At 34.5% G+C, this 18,761-nt stretch overlaps 1 protein-coding gene across 3 annotated transcripts in view; it reads left to right on the top strand.

Annotated features, from left to right (window-relative positions):
* Window positions 1–18,761, top strand: part of CSMD3 (CUB and Sushi multiple domains 3) — a 612,124-nt gene that overhangs the window by 280,328 nt on the left and 313,035 nt on the right. For all 3 annotated transcript variants that reach the window (XM_040070587.2, XM_040070596.2, XM_040070605.2), the window contains one exon: window positions 16,226–16,329. In XM_040070587.2, coding sequence (XP_039926521.1) covers window positions 16,226–16,329 — 104 coding nt within the window. The remainder of the gene's footprint in view (window positions 1–16,225; window positions 16,330–18,761) is intronic.

Raw genomic sequence — 18,761 nt, forward strand, 5'->3', positions numbered from 1 at the left:
TCTGAAGTGATTATCTTGGTCTCCGGACTTGTATCTTCTTCTTCCGTGGTTTTTTGTTTCTTTTCAGGGATTCCCGGCAGCAATAGTTTCAAGGCCCCCTCTCTGGTAATTCCAATCATACTTTCCTCGTGTCCCTCCTGTGCTTCCCAAGCTAGGAAATTTTCTAATTTTGGTTTCTACATTTTACCTTTACTTATGTTCATTTGAGCACATCTTTGACATTCATATTTTATACAGTTCAACATTTACCTTTTATAATTTGATAACACGAATTAACTTTAGCACATATATTACATTAGGTTAAGCAAGTAATTTTATTTCAGAGTATGACTTGAACACTGTTTCTGAACTTCTGTAATATACCACTAAAATTACTGTACTCTCAGTTAGATTCATCATGAGCAGATTGTAGTGCTAGGAGCTATATTATAATAGCTTTAGCATTACCCAGAAAACACTGTTCATTGCATGGTATTGGTTGGAATAATTATAACTCTTTGATGTTGCGATGAAATGTAGATGCACATGAATTACAGAGTTTTTAAACTAAGGAAGAGATTAAAAGTTTACAATGTTATCTGGAACAACATTCAGATATGTTTATAATTTTCAGAAAAGCACGTTAACTTAGAATTGCATTAAGTTGTTGAGGTTAAAAAGTAAAAAGAGTTCTTTTTACAAGTTAGATCAATTCTTTTGATTATATATTGGGGAACTTACATATAAAAATCTTGGCTTATATAACCAGTGGATTAATGTGCTTAGTTTTGAATCATGCTAGTGTTGCCTTAACTGTCCTCAACACAATACCAATGGCCTTATGTGACTGCTAGAAGACATGATAATTGAGAGAAATAATGGGCAAAACAAGTATTAAACTGTGTTAAGAAGTAGAATGATAGTGGAGAATTTGCATCATAATTGTAGTGAAGGGTCCAGGGGTGGACTTTTTGTAATTTGTCCTTTTGTTCTGTGTTGTGATAATGTTGTCTTTGGATTTGATGTAGGGAACATTTTTTCTTTTATTTAGATTAGTTGAGGGTTTTTTTGTTGCTCTGAGTAAGGTTGTATATTGAATGTGGATTTTAATGATGGTTTGTGCCTTGAAGTCAAAAAACCTCATTGATGTATAAATGAAGATTTGTCATTGTTTTTTAATAATGATTACAATAAATAATGTGATGGTATTCATTATAACATGACACCATTTACAATATTCTACACCACGGCTGTGAGAACCACTATGACTTAGCTATCCTGGTACTTCAGAGCTGCTACTTGTTGCATAATTTGCAACAAAAGAGCTCAGAAACTGAGAATCTTTTAAGGGAGACTCAATAGATGAAAGTCCCTAAAAGGCTCTTTGACTCTATTGTTAACCGCTTTATCCTGGACTGAATCTAGCTAATTTTCTCCCTAACTGATTAAGTTTGATAACAGCACCATAAAGATGAAAGAAATGTTTCCCCAGTAGATTATCTGCCCACTTAGCTTTGTACTGCATTGTACTTAATCTCTTGCCTCATACAGTTAATCAGATACACTTTTTATGCCCAGGCCTTGTTGACAGTGGAATAGGACCATAACTAAACCCCTCAATAAGAGCCAGAGATGACAGTAAGCTTACTACTGAAAAGCAGAATAAAACTTGTTTGTGAAAGGAAAGTCATGTGTATGGAGTCAAAAATAAAGTAATTGATGAAGGTGCACTAACATATCTGATGCAATCAGTGAGATCCCCATATTTTCATTGTTCCTGTGCATGTTTTTTGCATTTTTATTCTTATATCAGTATTCTGTTCTCTGGAGCTGATCTGTTTAAGAGAAAAAAACTATTTTTTTTAATATTTAATATTATGATTAGAATAATTATAGTCCATGATTTACAAAGCGCTGAATAGTGATTCAGTGGAGAAAGAAATATGGGCAATTGTTACACAACCTTGCAACAGTGAAATATTTATGGCTGCTTGTATGATATCACACCAACATATCCTTTAAACTTTCTTGATGGCTTGTACCTTGCTTTGTTGTCCTCTAAGGAGGGATGGTTGAAATTCTCTGAGAGGGTCAGTACCTGCACATTTAAGGCTTCTCCAGCAGTATATGCTGGAGGAAATTCACGGACAGTTTTCCCATTTCTGGGTTGCCTTAACATGGTTTCTATATAGTGTTTTATATACACCAGTGAAGTGATTGTTGCCGCTTTTATCCATGGCTGCTCTGGAATCAACAAAAGCTTTGTTGATCAAAACCAACAAAGCTATAGTTACAGGGATCTACCTGAAAGAAAGTTCAAGAAAATCATACCTTTATGTGGAACTTTGAAGAAGCAACAAAATTTAAACCTCTTGACTTGTCCTCAACTGTGATGCACTTATTATTAATCCTTGGGTCTCTTGAAAAAGTTCTTGTGAATATCTGAATGGAAATGAGAACATTAATTTCTCAGTTTGGACTCCATGTCATTACATATCTCACATCTAGTAAGGGAAATGATTCCTGAATATCTTGTGGGATATTGCATAAACTCATTAATTAGGTTCTGGATCTATGCTATGTATTGCCAGTAATTTATTCTGACATTAGGTAATGGGATCATTTCATGTTTACATTTTGAGTAGTAAATCTCTGTATTTTCAAGATTTAATTTCTGTCTCCTCCCCAGTGCATTTTTTTGTACAACTTTTCCCCTAAAACAAACAAACAAACAAACAAACCCCTTTATTTTCCTTTCATTGTTTTATTAAAAAAAAAAAAAAAAAAAAAAAGAAAAAAAAAAAGAAAAAAGGAAGGTCTACAAAATGATGAATTTTAAATTTAATGCCAAGCTAAAATTCCAGTGAAATCTGAATTAAGGCTAACGTTTACCAGAGTTCAAGTCTTATGAATTATACTTGCTGATCTTTTCTAATCAATGGTGACAGAAACACTGTGGAAAATGTCACTGCTAGAATGACAGACTTTCTGACAGATCTCAACCACATTCACACCATGTATCATTCATCACCAAGCATCAAGAAGGAGAAAAAAATAGCAAAAGGGCTCCTTAAAAAAAAAAAGAAAAAAAAAAAGAGTTCTTTCCCCCCTCCCCCCCCCCACCCCCCCCACCCCGGATTGTAAGAAGGAATTAAATATGTGAACAAATGGCTAAATTTAGATGGATCAGAAAACTTAGGTCTTGGTTCTGTTAATTTTATATGACAGGAATTTTAAAAGAAAAATTTTACCTTTCGTTCATCATGATCATATTCTAAATTTTATCTTGAGTGTATTTCAGTCATAAAAGTCTCCTTGCTGCTTGCATAAATTCATTATTTGAAATGAGTTCTTTAGAATATGGGGTTTTGAAGGGTTGCCATTGTTCACATTCTTATCCTTTTATCTATTGAATTTTGAAATTATTTTGAAATCAAGATGACATGCTTGAGAGCTGGGAGATAGCTGACTTTTGATTTTGGCTTTATGGTCTTTTTTAGTTATTATTTTTGCTAAGGTTTTTAGGTTTTGGAGGGGTTTTTGTTAATTTGGTTTGTTGAGGTTTTATGTGGGCGTCAATTTTCTGTTAGGAAATCTATAATCTAAATTTCGTTGAAATGGCAGAGCTTACTGAGAATTTATAACATGTTTCCAATTGCTGTAGTCCTTTACTTTCTAAGAAGCTGTTTAAATAATTCAAAGCATCTGGGAAACTCCTCACATGACATTTTCTGCAAGTCTGGAGAATTATAATGGGAATAACTTGCAACTATGACGGAAATAATATTAAATATGGTTGTCATTTAATCACCTTGTATTAAAATAGTCTTTGTTTTCAATATGATTTTACGTTCAATTCTTCCCTTCCTCCTTCTTCATGTCATTAAGTTGCTGTTTCCTTCCTGCAAAAAAATAAATCTTCCAGTTACTGAGGTTTCTTGCTTTTAGGCCAAGCCAAAAATAAGCAAAACAATATTCAGGAAAGTCCTGAGTATTTATGTTTAATTTTCCAAAGCTGCATTGTTTTGTTAACCATGTCAAAACTGTCAGTGGAACATTTCCTAAGCTTGCTATTAATGCTAAACCCAGTTGCCGTCCATATTTAATGAGGTTAACAGCTTAAATCCCAAGCAGGCAGGGTGCTTCAGCATGAGTTCAAAGACTCATTTCATGAAGTTTCTTTTGGTCAGGCCTGTTGGAACAAACCACTCTGCACCTCTTTTTGCAAGCAAATGCCTCTAACTTGGCTTTTCATAAGCCTAGTGTGAAGTTTCACTATGGGTGTTACAGTGAGATGATTAAAAAATATAAACATAATTAAGCTCACTCTAAACTGTATATTTTACCCATAATTGTGTTCTTCATCCGTGCAGATTAAAAAGGCTGCTCTTGTATTAATCAATTGTCAATAATGCATTTTTTTCTTATATGAAACTAGAAAGTTTAAATATATTTCCATTCTGTACAGAAACACAATAAATTTGCTTGTAGTGCTGGCTATAGTGTTGTTCCATATTGTTCTTGTACATTTTGATCCAGTTAAAATGTCTGAGTCGCATATCTACTACAGTTAAAAAAATCTTAGAAATATATGTGGACAGAGAGATTCTCTCAGCAGAATAGGGGCATAGTAGGGAATCCAGCTATTCCTATGACAAGAAGTTAACAGGTTTGGCTGTGAGGGAACAGACTCAGTTGTTGAATAAGAGAATTTGGATTCAGGAGGTATGTCCAGTTGTAGGGGGATAAATGACTTGTCATTCCGTCCTGAAATTTTGCTATAGGTCTTCATTATGAAAGAAGGAGGTTCATTATCTTAATTATTTTTTTCCTGCCATGTTGGTGACTATAGGAGTGATGTTTCACACTGAAAATATGAGCAACCCTTAGGGGATGGGTGAGATTGTACTTACTGCAATAGCTACAACAAATTTCCAGTGCTTGCACTGTGAGCATTTGAGATATTTCAGTCATTTTGTTTGATGCATTTTTGGCACAGAGACTTGTCACTTTTCTCCGTGGTTGAGTTCACTTGGTTGCTCTTGCGAGTGATCTTTACAGGAAATTGTTCTGCTCAATATATACCTTTTTTTGTGATATTAGATTGGGAAATAGAGCTGATAGCAGTGTGTTTGTTTGTTCCTCTGTTTTCTATAAAGGGACTCCTTCAAAGACTTGTGGTACCATTCTATCTTAACAGCTTATCTTGGCTGCCAGATGCCCTCCAGGCTGATCTGTAATCAGAACAGGGGCAGACAATATGAAGAAAAAGCTCACAGATGAAGATAAGGACAGGAAGACCACTCACTAGTTACTCTCATATGCCAAGCAGACTCAATTTGGAGAAATTAATAAAATTAACTGCAAATTAGATCAGAATAGAATAGAATAGCTAAAATAAGAACAAATCTAAATCAGTACCTTCCCCTCACCGTGCAGTACCTCTGCTCCCCAAATCTTCCCTTGTAAACCCAATACACATTTCAGAGTGCAAACGAAAGGTCTGCACTGAGGCCTAAGTCACAGTATGATTCCCATGTTTCCATCACTTTTGGGATGTGTGGCTGCCCATCAGGTTAGGCTGACATCAGTTAGCGACCTCTCTCCTTTCTTTTGGAACAGATGACTTACCTTCTGGGGGATTAAAAAGGGCAGATTTCTATACTGGGTGCAAGGATATATTTTCTGAGTAACAACTGAAAGGAAGAAATAAGCAGGGGCAAGTTGATTTGAAGTTCTCAGTCCCTTCCTATGATCATTTTGCTATTTGAGAATAATATTATTTTTTCCTTTTTGTGAACTCTGAAACCGAGCTTAGTTTTGTGAGGGTAAGATGAGTGTGATTTTTTTCATAGTGGTTGTATAACTTGGTTGATTTTTTTTTTCATGTTTATACCTATTGCTATCTCTTCATAAAGATCCTGGCCAATCATCTCCATATCTGTGAATGTAAAAAAGAAAAAATAATAAAAATCTGCAATTCTGCAAAGCAGCTTTCCAGCTGGATGGCCTCCACTCAGTACTGGTATGTGGGGGAGTTCCTGCCCGCAAACTCGACTTTGCACTTCCCTTTGTTTAACTTTGTGAGGTTCTTAATGGTCCATTTCTCCAGCCTGTTGATGTCCCTCTTCATGGCAGCATGACCCTCTGGCCTGTTAACCACTAATCCCTTCTTGCTGCTGTGGCAAACTTGCTGAGAGTACAGTCTGCCCCATCATCCAGATAACCTAAAAAGATGTATGGGAAGATTTGTCCCAATACTGACCCCTTAGTTACTGGCTCCTAACCAGACTTTGTGTGACTGATAACCATCCTCTTGGCCCAGACTTTCATCCTGTTTTCAATCCACCTGGCTGTCTGCTGAGCCTGCACATCAATGGCTTGTCTGTTAGTATCTTGACAATGCCAAAGGCCTACTGAGGCCCAGGTAGACTATATCCACCGTTTTTCTCTTGGCCACCAGGTGAATAATTTCATTACAGAATTATATCGAAGTTTGTTAAGAATGTCGACCCCTTGGTAAACTTATGCTGACTACTCCTGATGATTTTCTTGTCCTTAGTTTTCCAGAATTAGCTACTCCACGGTACTAGTAGTATTAAATAAAATTATACCTAGTATAAATAATTTAAATAAAATAATAGTTAAGTCTTATAATAAATGGTTAATTCAATATATTTTCCTTCTGAATCTATTCTTCTATAATCAAATGAATGATAACACAATTATTTTGATGGGGGGACCTGTGATTCTGTCGAAAATTATAGTGATAAAGCCAATCAATTAGGCAGCGGCATTTCCTTAGCATGTACAATTAGATATAAATGCCCATCATTTACTTACTGGGAAGTACTCAGACATCCTCAGCACAAAAGCAATTAACCATCCTGAGGGCATACGAGGACACTCAGATACAAACAGGATGTGTTTTCTTTCCCTTGCCTAATTTCACTTCTACAAGTGACAAAGGTAACAAGGCATTATTAGGAGTTTGGGTAGCTTTTTGCTTGCTAGAGTAAAGAGTGAAAAAAGGAGAAAATAGGTATCTTGTGAATATTTTTCAGTGAGTGACTTTCTTGCTGCTGCTAGTATATTAGGAACACTCATACCACGGATAATATCTGCAGAAATAGATATTTCATAGACCAGTAACCAATATCCTGGCACTAGTGAGGTGGCCAATACCCTGGCCCAGAATGTTCAAGTTCTAACATTTCTTCTCTTGCTGTCTTCTATGTACAAATGCTATTCCTACACCATTTAAAAGTTAGTTAGTAATGAGCTGTTTCATTCAATGTCCAGATCAAAATTTTTATCTTCTTTTGCAGTAGCTTAATAAAAACAAGTGAAATCAACTTAAGGTACAACTACTAGTAATTTTTACAAGTAGAATGAGTCAGCATTTGCAAATATTAAGATATTTAAGCTGAGAAAAAAAAGTAAAATCCAATCTGAAATAATTGCATAGAGGTTAATATTCTGTCTCCCAAGATAAAAGTTATTGTCTTGGTTTGAAAAGGCAGGTATCTGCTAGGGAGAGGTGGGGCCTCTCTAGGAATGGGGAATTCCAATCCCTTCCCTCCAAGTTACTATAATTTGGAAGATTAAAAAGGCTTTTTCAGTCAGAGCTATTGGGAAAGGAATAACAGTCCTTTACTAGTAAATATAACAGGACAAAAAAACAACAACAGCAGTAATAACAATAATAATAATAATAATAATAATAATAATAATAATAATAATAATAATAATAATAATATAATAATAATAATTAAAAAACAGAACCAAGAACCCTGAGGGGCTTTGTCTCACAAGTCCCGGGCAGTCTGATCCCTTGGGACCCCAAGAGCACCAAGCCGAAACGGAGGAAAAACTCCGGGGCTGATGACTGGAAACGGCGGGGTGTCCCCCGCAGGCAGGGGGGATGCCGGCAGGCAGAGTGCGCAGTGCAGAAGAAGCCGCAATGGCTGGACCGGGGCTGACCCAGCTCCAGCAGGCAGGTGAAGGGCTCCGAATTCCTGGGCGCTCTGGCAGATGATAGAATTCCCAGGACCAGACCCTCCATTAACGGTGGACTTCTCATGCAGCCAGCAGTCGCCCAATCATCCTCCAAGACCGAGGGCAGAAGAGACCACCCCCAGCTCCTGGAGCCCCCGAGCCTCATCCTCCCCCTAAACTAAGTGATCTACTACCTTTTGTGTGGGTCAAGTACCCTTTAAGCATCAGTATTCAGTCTCTTAGCAACTTATGGGGGGGAAAAATTCCACAGGAAAACTTAACCCCCAGCAGTTATCTAACAGTTTTTATTGTTTGAACATGATAAACAGAAACTTCAGTAAAATAAAATTTGTTTACTTAATGATTTATTTGCACTCATTAATTTCCCTTTGTGGAAATACTGAAGGTAGTGTAGAATGCTGTATTGCTCTGAATAATCAATCTCAGAAACTCCTATTGTGAATGCAAGTCAGCAAAATATGTCATACTTCTGAGAGTCATTAAAACCAGCATAATCACAGACAAAGACTCTCTAACTAATTAAAGTTAGAAACCAAGTACAACTGACCAGATACCAGTCCAGCCTGCAAGAACACTACAGAGGCACAAGTTGTGCGTGGGACATCTCCCACGACTTACCAACGCCCTTTCCTGGCCACACGTATGCCTTACAGGTCACAGTTCAAAGCGTTTCAATTTTTTCTAAATATACCCTTTTTTCCGAAGTTTTAGTAGTCAGGAGTTCTTGTCTGCTGCTGGATGAACAGGTCGGGCAGCAGAGCCCACTCTTCCAGGAATATCCTGGGGGCGTCCTGAGGGGCTCCTCCACCCGAGCTGGTCTCACAGCTGAGCAGAACCTTCTCCGGCCTGGCTTGCCAGTTGAGTCATTGAAAACCGATATAGTCATGGACAAAGACCCTCTAACTAATTAAAGTTAGAAAGTGGTATGTTTACTCACTGGTGGGTGGCACGGGAGTCATCTCTGAAAGGCGTGGCCGCCCTGAACAAGGCTCTTTGCTCTCTATTTATTTTCCAAGATCTTACATACAGTACACATGCATAACCCCAGCACCTCCCATCCCCGCTCTCTATTAAAATGAAGCTATCAGTCCTTCACGCGTGCGCAGTTCTTCTCTTGAATTGGGTTGGTGGTCTCAAATTGGGTCAGTGGTCTCAAAGGATGAAGTCAGGAGAGTCTTCATCAGGTCTCTGTGACCCTCTGGCACAATCCAAGGTCCCCTGCTTTGTGATTGGTATGGAGTCGAGGTGCTGGCCATTGTTCTTACTGGTTTCAATCTGATCTAATGGTTCACTTACTCCACTTTCTTCTATGAACATACTCAAAATATAACAATTAGCTCTAGCTTAAGCATCTAGTAATCATTAACCTACTATATACAAATCTAACTTACATCTTGATCAACATAAATTGCTTCTAACCCTTAGCTAAAATTTTAACTCTTTAAAATCATGATTCACTTCTATTTAAAAAAAATCTTTATGCTGTTAATATAATGTATTTTTTTTCTCATGATGAGGTAGGACTATTGTTTTTAACTACTGTTCCTTCAAAGTAAAATATTCTAAATAATATAATGTAATATAATATAATATAATATAATATAATATAATATAATATAATATAATATAATATATTTATGTAATTTAAATACTTTTCAGTTGTCCTCAGCATAGACATCCACATATAAATGCCTAATCTTACTTTCTAGACAAGAGTAATAGGTAATTCTAAACTGTGGTTGATCTAGTGTGAATGATCTACCTTTTGATGAAACAGATTACACTCTAAGCAGGTTTCTTTGCTTTTTTGAAGAAGTCTGCATCAAATAAAGTTGTTTGCACTGTAGATATCTACACTTAAATATGGTGAATCCTATTTCCAAGAAGGAGGCAATCATAAAGTAACTATCTGTTCCAACCTGCGAGAATTTATCCCCTATAATAATAATGAACATTTATCTTCTAGCTTTGATTTCTCCAATGTTCTGTGAATCTCCAAGTTTTCTTCTGTCTTTTACCCCCCCTTCACTTTTCTCATCCTGTCTGATACTTGAAGATTAATTAAATTTGAAGGGACACAGGTGCTCTATGATTTAGGCCATTTCATTTTGGATTATGTTTTGTTCATATAATATGGAACTGCAAAAGAACCAAATAAACCATTTTTATGTTACACAACAGTTCTTAGATATGTTACATTCTTGGAAGGATATTTTAATTCATATATATTCCTTAATATTTTCTAATAGATAAGTCATTTAAGCTGAATCTTAGCTTAATACTTAACTACTCCTGTAAGGAGAAAAGATTCATTATACCTTTAGAAACATCATCATTATTTTACTGGTAGAATGTCCCACTTTATGGAGTGAAAATGTTACCATACATCTGAAAATATTTTTAGAATTGCATTTGTATTGGAAGACTCAGGATAACAGATGCGGATATAGAAGTATGTGCAACTTTGTATCTTTACTCTTCCCTTTCAGAAGCAGTTCTGAGGAACATGTCTCGGTCACACATCATTCTGCTTTGTATGTTTGAAAATTTTTAAAAGTTGGGTACTTCACCTGGAACACTTCTTTCCTTGTAAAATCTTCAGGGAGCTAATTTGATCAGGAACTAGATACACACATTGAACAACTGTCTGGAAAACGTGTTGTCTGGAACACATCCTTCTGATCATGCTCTTTCTGAAAGGCTGTAGGAATTTCTCGAGGTAGTCATTAACTATTCAATAAAACCTTTTCCCATTTTACTTCTGAGCTGGTGTTTTGCCCTAGGAGTAGGTTATAAAGGAGTAGGTTATAAAGGATATATTCCAAGGCATAGAAAGAAGGTACACCTACTGAAATTTGTTAGAAATTAGATCTCTGCTCCTAATGATTCCTTTGAAAAGGTTCTTACAAAATAATTTGAGAACAAAGCAGATAATTATAACTTTCAGAAAATTATTTTTCAAATAAGGATTTTTTTTTTCTTCTTTTTTCTTTTTTCTTTTCTCCTGTAGAGGCTGGATAATACTTATTAGTGTTACTGCCTCTTTGGGTCTATAAATAGAGAGAGCAGTCCAGGATGTAGAGAGAATGTTGCCTTCTGTTTAGCTACGTTTTGTTTTGTTTTGTTTTGTTTTGTTTTGTTTTTGTTTTTTAAGGAATAAAGCGTGCACAGGTCAGCCTAATTTATTTTGAAAAACTTGGGTTTTTCTATAGTGTGTATATAGAGGAAGAGAAAATGCAAGATTCCTTTTTCTTCATAGTAGTGTATATGTATGTATTCAATAATATCCTCTGTAACAAAATTCAAAATATTATTAACCTATATCAGAACAATTATAGCATTCTGATACCTGCAGGATTTATCACAAATGCTACTATAAAGGCACAAAATTTTAAGGACTACTGAGTATCTCATTCTAAAAAATAAAAAATACTGATAATTATATTGCCTAATTTTAAGATATTCTTCTCAGTTCTGAAGCCATACAGATACATATCTGATTTCATTAGTTGACTCTTTATGTGTGAAATGATAGCTCAAGACTGCTGGCAAAATGGAATCTTTGAAATCTTCTTCTTCTTCTGCCTTCCAGAACCAACTCTTGGTAGTATTATCCTTTTATCGAGAATCTTATAGCTGACGAATATCATTGATGAAATATTTTTGTTCATAATATTATTTCCTGATGTTATACTTGTCATTTGAAAATATTTTTGGTTCCTAATTTTTTTCTATTCAGCTTTGAAAGAGACTGTGGGGCAGTGGATAAATGCAATAAAAGCATAAATATATTATAACATGATCAATGTTTGTATACATCAATAAAACCCAAGGATCTTATTTCATTTATATTAATGCTTTAATCTTTCTCTGGGAAACTGGATAAATAGACTTTACTGGAATGTGTAGATCAAGAAAAATACTTGCCCCTGAGCTTCTGATTGCTTTGCATCTACTTACCAGATCAATAGCACACTTCAGTAATGCTAGTCTGATTTAAAAATGTGTAGAATATAGTAATAAATCATCACAGTTTTCCCTGAAGTGTTTATTATTAAGAACAGCAGACTAAAAAGTAGAATTATTCTAAGATTTTACTCTAATATTAAACTGATTTAAGGATGACACCCAACTTTGGTTTGCCATTTGCAGATTTTTCAGAAAAATGAATAAAGACACTGCTAGATAACTGGTAAAAGCAGAATTTTTTGAAAGTTCATTAAAAAGTTCTAAGTTATTTACTCGTCTTACCCAAACTTCAGTTTTTACTTTGAAAGGTTCCATCGCAATCAACTTCAAATGCTGAAATCATCAAAAAACCTTTTTAGTATTCTAAAGGGAATAGTCAATATAATGGGCACTGTAAGTCCAACTGACTTTGAGTGTGATCAAACTAAAGCTGACGTTATAAACAAAGGACTCTGAAAACATAGCCTTAAGACTACGTATTTTCATGCTTGTTGGCATATTTGGAAGGATTCGAAGTGCTTTTTATAGTGTACATTTTGTGTGTACTTTGCATGTCAAAGGATGCATTTCCAAGAAGTATACAGGGCATATTTTTACAGTAGGAATATGTAAAGGCTTGTACAGTGGATATGTAGTAAATTAGTTTCCTGCTGGATATTGACAGTTCTGCTGTTTCTACATGTTACTTTTGCTCAATTTGTGCAAATACCCTTAAAACTAAATGTCTTCAATATTAACTGACAAGCACATTTGTTAAATAAATGGGGAGTTTACCAATTCCAATGTTTGTGCTGTAAATCATGTAAGGTTATGTTAAATCTAAGTTTGAAATGGGTTATGTATTAACTGTTACATACAGCTTGTTTACCTTTTAATGACCTAGAGTTATGAAATACTTCATTGATACCATAGAATGTTTGGAGTAGCCATCAGCAACTGGATTTAATCCTCTTCCAGCAGGGATATGCAAACAAAATTATTTACTGTCTCAAGGAATAACATTTTATTTTTTACTGTACTTAAAATGTTCTCATATTTAGTGACTGCTGTTTTGGATTTTGATTTACTAGTGCCAATTTTGCACAAAGATTAAACATTTTCTAATTTTCAGTTGAATCAGAAACTTCTAAGAAGAAATCCTGGTAATAGATTCACAAGAATTAAGATTATCTAATGTTAATATTTCAAATTACTTTCAGCCAGTTGCTAAAACATATTTTACTTTTTTTATCTATTCTAAAATTTTTGAAGTTGTTAATTACATAGTTGCTTCTTATTGTCTTAAAAATGTGACTTTCACAGAATATGATAAAAGACAAATGTAGACTAATCTATGCTCATGTGGCTTTATAGAACTACAAATTTTGATGTCATACCTATCCCATTACCACAGTTTTAGGTGAGTTATAAAGAGAGTGAGACAAAAATCTTGTAATTAAACATAATTTTCTGAAAAAACATTAATGGAGAAAAAAAAATAAAGTTTAACATGTTAAAAACTGATTAAAAATAAATTAATTTATTTTTAATTCGATAAAAAATTAAAAATCTCTATCACAGATAGATTTATCTATCTTTTGATTAAAAATTTTAAAAAAATCTCTATCACAGAAAAGAATTTCAGATTGTAGAAGAGTGAGACATTATATCAGAACATCCTGACTACAACAGAATCATCAATAATTTGGAGATTTACTAGAGATGAGTGGAAAGGTTGAAGCTGAAGCCTATGTTTTGAACAAAAAAATCAATTTTGATTATTTTTTCATATTCCACAATATTCCTTAATGAAACAGATTTTTTTTTCATGGAGTTCTCTTACTTTTTTATTTGTGAACATTGTTAAAAAAGAATGACAAAGATCTTACTTTTCTACAGTGAAATAAGGAAAACTTTTTTTTTGGTCAATCCTAATTAAAAACAAACAAACAAATAAATAACAAAAAAACACCCTTGAAACTTACATTTTCCTTAAGCTCTATCTTCTCCTCTGATGAAATTCACATCACATGGGATGATGTTGATTGCACTAAAGAAAACCTGTTTTACCCTTCTGACGTAACTTATGAAGACAAGTTATTCAATTACAGAGAGACAGATGCCTTATATCAATTTTGTGGCTCTCAACTAATATAAAATATCTAGAAGGGTACTAATTAAAAAAAAAAAAAAAGTAACATTGCATTTACCAAAAATAATGTGTTTAATGGAAAACAGGATCAAGATTTCTGATCATGAATTAATTTTACAATTTTTATACTATCTTCCTTCTTATTAGGAGTATAGTATTGATGGTTTTGCTGCAATATTATTTCAAAATGTGTTTTACTGTTAATAAGTGAAATACAATTTCAAGTTGAATTCAAAACTAATATCATTTGCCCATGTTTTATTGTGGAGTCTTCCGATGTAACTGCACATCTGGTTGCACAGAATTTAAAAGTGGATTAAAAATAACAGCTTTTTTGTTTGTTTGGTTTGTTTTTTTAACTACTGAGTGAAATAAGCATTAAATGTAGTTATGGATTTCCGTTTAAAATCTTATGTCTAATACTACAGATTTTGTGGCTAGAACAGCACAAAATATCCAGAATAATTTTTAAAGCTAATAACATTAAGAATATTTATGTGTGGGTTTTCTCCTCTTTATTTAATTGGAGCAAATCAGCTGCTTGCCTACGCAATATTCCATGTCCTTTCCATCTGTACCCTTTTAACTCTCTGTATTTGACTGCAATCCCTGCAGTACAGCGCATATATGTATGTGTACATACACGCGTTTTTGTATGTGAATATGCCAAACTGGCTGTTCTTTGGTGTACTTATATCACCACTTCCACCTGTAAAGGAAAGTGTTTCTCCTTCCTTTGGAATAAATTGCAATCCTTGAAACATAGGTCATTTTTCCAACTTGCCTGTACTGGCTTTTGCCCATAGAAACATGTCCTTTAATTACCAGAACCCCAGTGTAACAAAGGAATATGGGCTTACAAGGACATAATAAAAATCCATCAGAATGGCATCCACATCTTTAAACACTAATGCTCTCAGTTCTCAATTATAACTGTAATAAAAGATGATTAATTACAGTATTAAAAATCCAACATATAAGTATTCTGGCAGTTTTACCCATATGAAATTTTGAGGAACTAAAGACAGTTACTATGATTAATACATGGGTGGAAGCAAATGTGCTTCCTTTCCTTTCCTTTCCTTTCCTTTCCTTTCCTTTCCTTTCCTTTCCTTTCCTTTCCTTTCCTTTCCTTTCCTTTCCTTTCCTTTCCTTTCCTTTCCTTTCCTTTCCTTTCCTTTCCTTTCCTTTCCTTTCCTTTCCTTTCCTTTCCTTTCCTTTCCTTTCCTTTCCTTTCCTTTCCTTTCCTTTCCTTTCCTTTCCTTTCCTTTCCTTTCCTTTCCTTTCCTTTCCTTTCCTTTCCTTTCCTTCCCTTTCCTTCCCTTTCCTTCCCATTCCTTCCCTTTCCTTCCCTTTCCTTCCCTTTCCTTCCCTTTCTTTTCCTTCCCTTCCCTTCCCGCGCCTTCCCACGCCTTCCCTTCCCTTCCCGCGCCTTCCCGCGCCTTCCCTTCCCTTTCCCTTCCCTTTCCCTTTCCCCTTCCCCCCTTCCCCTTCCCCCTTCCCCTTCCCCTTCCTTTTTCTTAAAATTATACTTTTATCTTTCTGCAGAAATATGCATAGAGAAATTTAATTTACAGGATATTAAAAATGGCCATGATTCTGATAGTTGTATTTTACTCAACTTAATGAATTAAGAAAATTACCTTTGATGCCTCTACCTACTTGAGCCAGATTATAAGTATCCAGAGTAAATTATATTTTTCACCTTCACTGCCTTTACTCAGTAATGTACAATTATTTATTTGGTATTTGAAGAGAGTGGTATTGCACAAAATGCAATTAGTTATCTTGCTCTTTGGTATATATTAATCAAAATGTAATGTGATTACCCACAACTGTAATAAACATGTAACAACTACATAAATAAGTGAAATAATGGTGCTTTGAGATGCTCAGCAGAGTGATGTTACCTAAAAGTTATAATTCACATTTTATGAACCAAAATGGTGGGGTTAATGACACTAATTTATTGTGAAATATGCTTAACTTACGTGCAATTATTAATTGGAAGATTGCTTTTATTTCCACTGCTGAAAAGCTTTACAGACTCATCTCTCAAGTACATTTATTTATTTCTAAAACATATTTACTTATTTTATTTTGTAATTTACTTATTTTATTTTGTAGGTTATTCAGATAAATTTTGAAGAATTTGATCTGGAGATTGGCTATGACACACTGACAATTGGCGATGGAGGAGAAGTGGGTGATCCTAAAACTGTACTTCAAGTGTAAGTCTTTTGCATTTACAGTTTTGTGTACATTGAAGAGTGTCATTAATGTGTTTTGATAAGACTAAATAATTATTAGATTCAGGTAAATCTGAACAGAAAGTAACTGAGCTTCTAAAATTACTAAAGGTGACAGTTTAAATATATTGCCATATGTTTACTGTTCTGAAGTCAGAAAGCGATGACCTAGACATCAGAAAAAGAAAAAGATGAGCTCAAATCAAAGTTTGAAAAACATGATGAGGATGCTTTTGTGTAGACATGTAAATTTTAGGAACTATTTCAATCCCTTTGTGTGTTTTCAAGAACGCAATTGAAAATAGATACATGGACAATTTATGTACAAATTTTACAGTCTGCTGGCAAAGTTAGCATGACAAAAGATGAGCTATAGCATCTTGACCTTATTTTTCTTATTGACTATTAGAGATAACACAGAAGAGCAAGTTAACATAGTGAAGAATATTACTACAAATAAAGGATGAATAGGGTGTTACCTAAACCACATATTGGAAACCAGCATTGTGTACTGAATAGATTTTTATCATTCACAGACATTTTTCTAGAATGTGTGAGCCCATATATATATATAAATAAAATATTCTTAACAATTATCAATTAACTTCAAACTCCATATTTCTCAAATACTTAGCTTGTGGCAATAATACTAACAATTGTCTCAAGAAGACAAATTCAGAATTGTATAAGTTTGTAAAATTTTCAAGAGAGTGTTATGAGTCAGCAATTGTTGCTTCCACAGTCACTTGAAAATATTCAGAAGACTATAATTAGGTCTCATAATAAATAATTTTCTGTAATTCTGATTCTATACTGAATAAATCAGTATGACATAGGAGAAATGAATGTCTTTTAAAGTACATTGCATTTACTTTTTCAAGTCTGAGTCAATTTTATTAAAAAAAAAAAAAAGTGATCTAATGCTTAAAAAATATAACTTGCCTATAAGGGATTATCTGCTATTTAGAAAATATATTTTTAAAGGCAAAAGAATATTTAGCTTTTAATTTTAAATAAACTGACCTTTCAGCAAATACCTGATGTTATAATTAGTTCAAATTAGTTAATAATTGAAGCACAGATAAGAATGTGATACAGGTATAGTACAAAATATATTTAATCATAAGACAAAAGAATAACAAAATTAGGATTTTTTAGAATTATATTCCCTGCAGTATATTTATTGGAAATGTATTAAAATGTTTTAAATTTTACATATTGTAGTTTTCTATTATTCACCATAAGAATGATATCAAGAAGTAGCTTCATTTTTGTACACTAAACCCAAGGTTTGCCTCTTTTTCTGTCCTAATTTTACCTCATTAATATTAGAAATTGAAAACTTTGAATATAACATACATTTTCTTCTAAGATTTACAGATCTTTTTCTAATGAATTCCCCTTTAGATTTATCCTCCAGAGTATAGATTATCTGACCTTCTGTTTTTAATTGGTTTTGTAATCATTCCATCCCTTCTGTTTTGTTCTATTTTGTTTAATATCTTTATCAATGGTCTGGACAAGGGGTTTGAGTGCACCCTCAGTCCATTTGCAGATGACACCAAGTTGGACAGGACTGTTGATCTGCTGGAGAGCAAACAGAGAGCTGAATCTTGTTGGTCTGTGATTCCCTGGATCTTCCTTTCTCTCAAGAGCCATGTTTTCCTCCTTCCAGTAACCATGTGACTGCCATGACTTATCCAGTGGTGGGGAGTTACCTGGCAACAACATTAGCTAGTTTCTTTGTGATCCTGGGATGCATGTCATCAGACCCTATAGATTTGTGACTTTTCAGTTTAGTCTTGAACCTGCCCTTTTCTTACAGTGCAAGTGACCTCTCTCCCCCAAATCCCATGTAGAGGATCAAGGACTTGAGAGAAATGGGAAGCCTTACAGCCAATGAAGACTGAGGCAAAGAACTCACTGAAATACCTCAGTCTTCTCCATATCTGTTGTCACCAGTTCTCCCCTCTTGCTTATCGGTGGGGAACACTCACTCTGGATTCCTTTTTTTCTGACTAATGTTAGAAGGATTGGACATTGTTCCAGTGCCGAGTACTGGAAGAGACTGCCCAGGATGGCGTCGGAGTCAGCATCCCTGGAGGTGTTCAGATGTGTAGATGTCATGTTTAAGGACATGGTTTAATGGTGGACTCAGCAGTGTTGCTTTAACTGTTGTACTTGATAATCTTTAGGTCCTTTTCAACATAAAAATCTGATTCTAGGATTATTATCCATGAAGAGACTAGCATTTCACCAGGTATTTATGGTGCATTTGCTTTAGGATAATGCAGTTTCTTAGTGGATTGTAGAGTTAATTGCTACCACAAATAAATTTGAGACATGTGGAAGTACTCTAATTTCTACTTTTTAAGCAGTACTAATAATTCAAAAAATATTGCTGATAATGCTAG

This window comes from Hirundo rustica, chromosome 1 (genome assembly GCF_015227805.2).
Source record: "Hirundo rustica isolate bHirRus1 chromosome 1, bHirRus1.pri.v3, whole genome shotgun sequence".
NCBI lineage: Eukaryota > Metazoa > Chordata > Aves > Passeriformes > Hirundinidae > Hirundo > Hirundo rustica.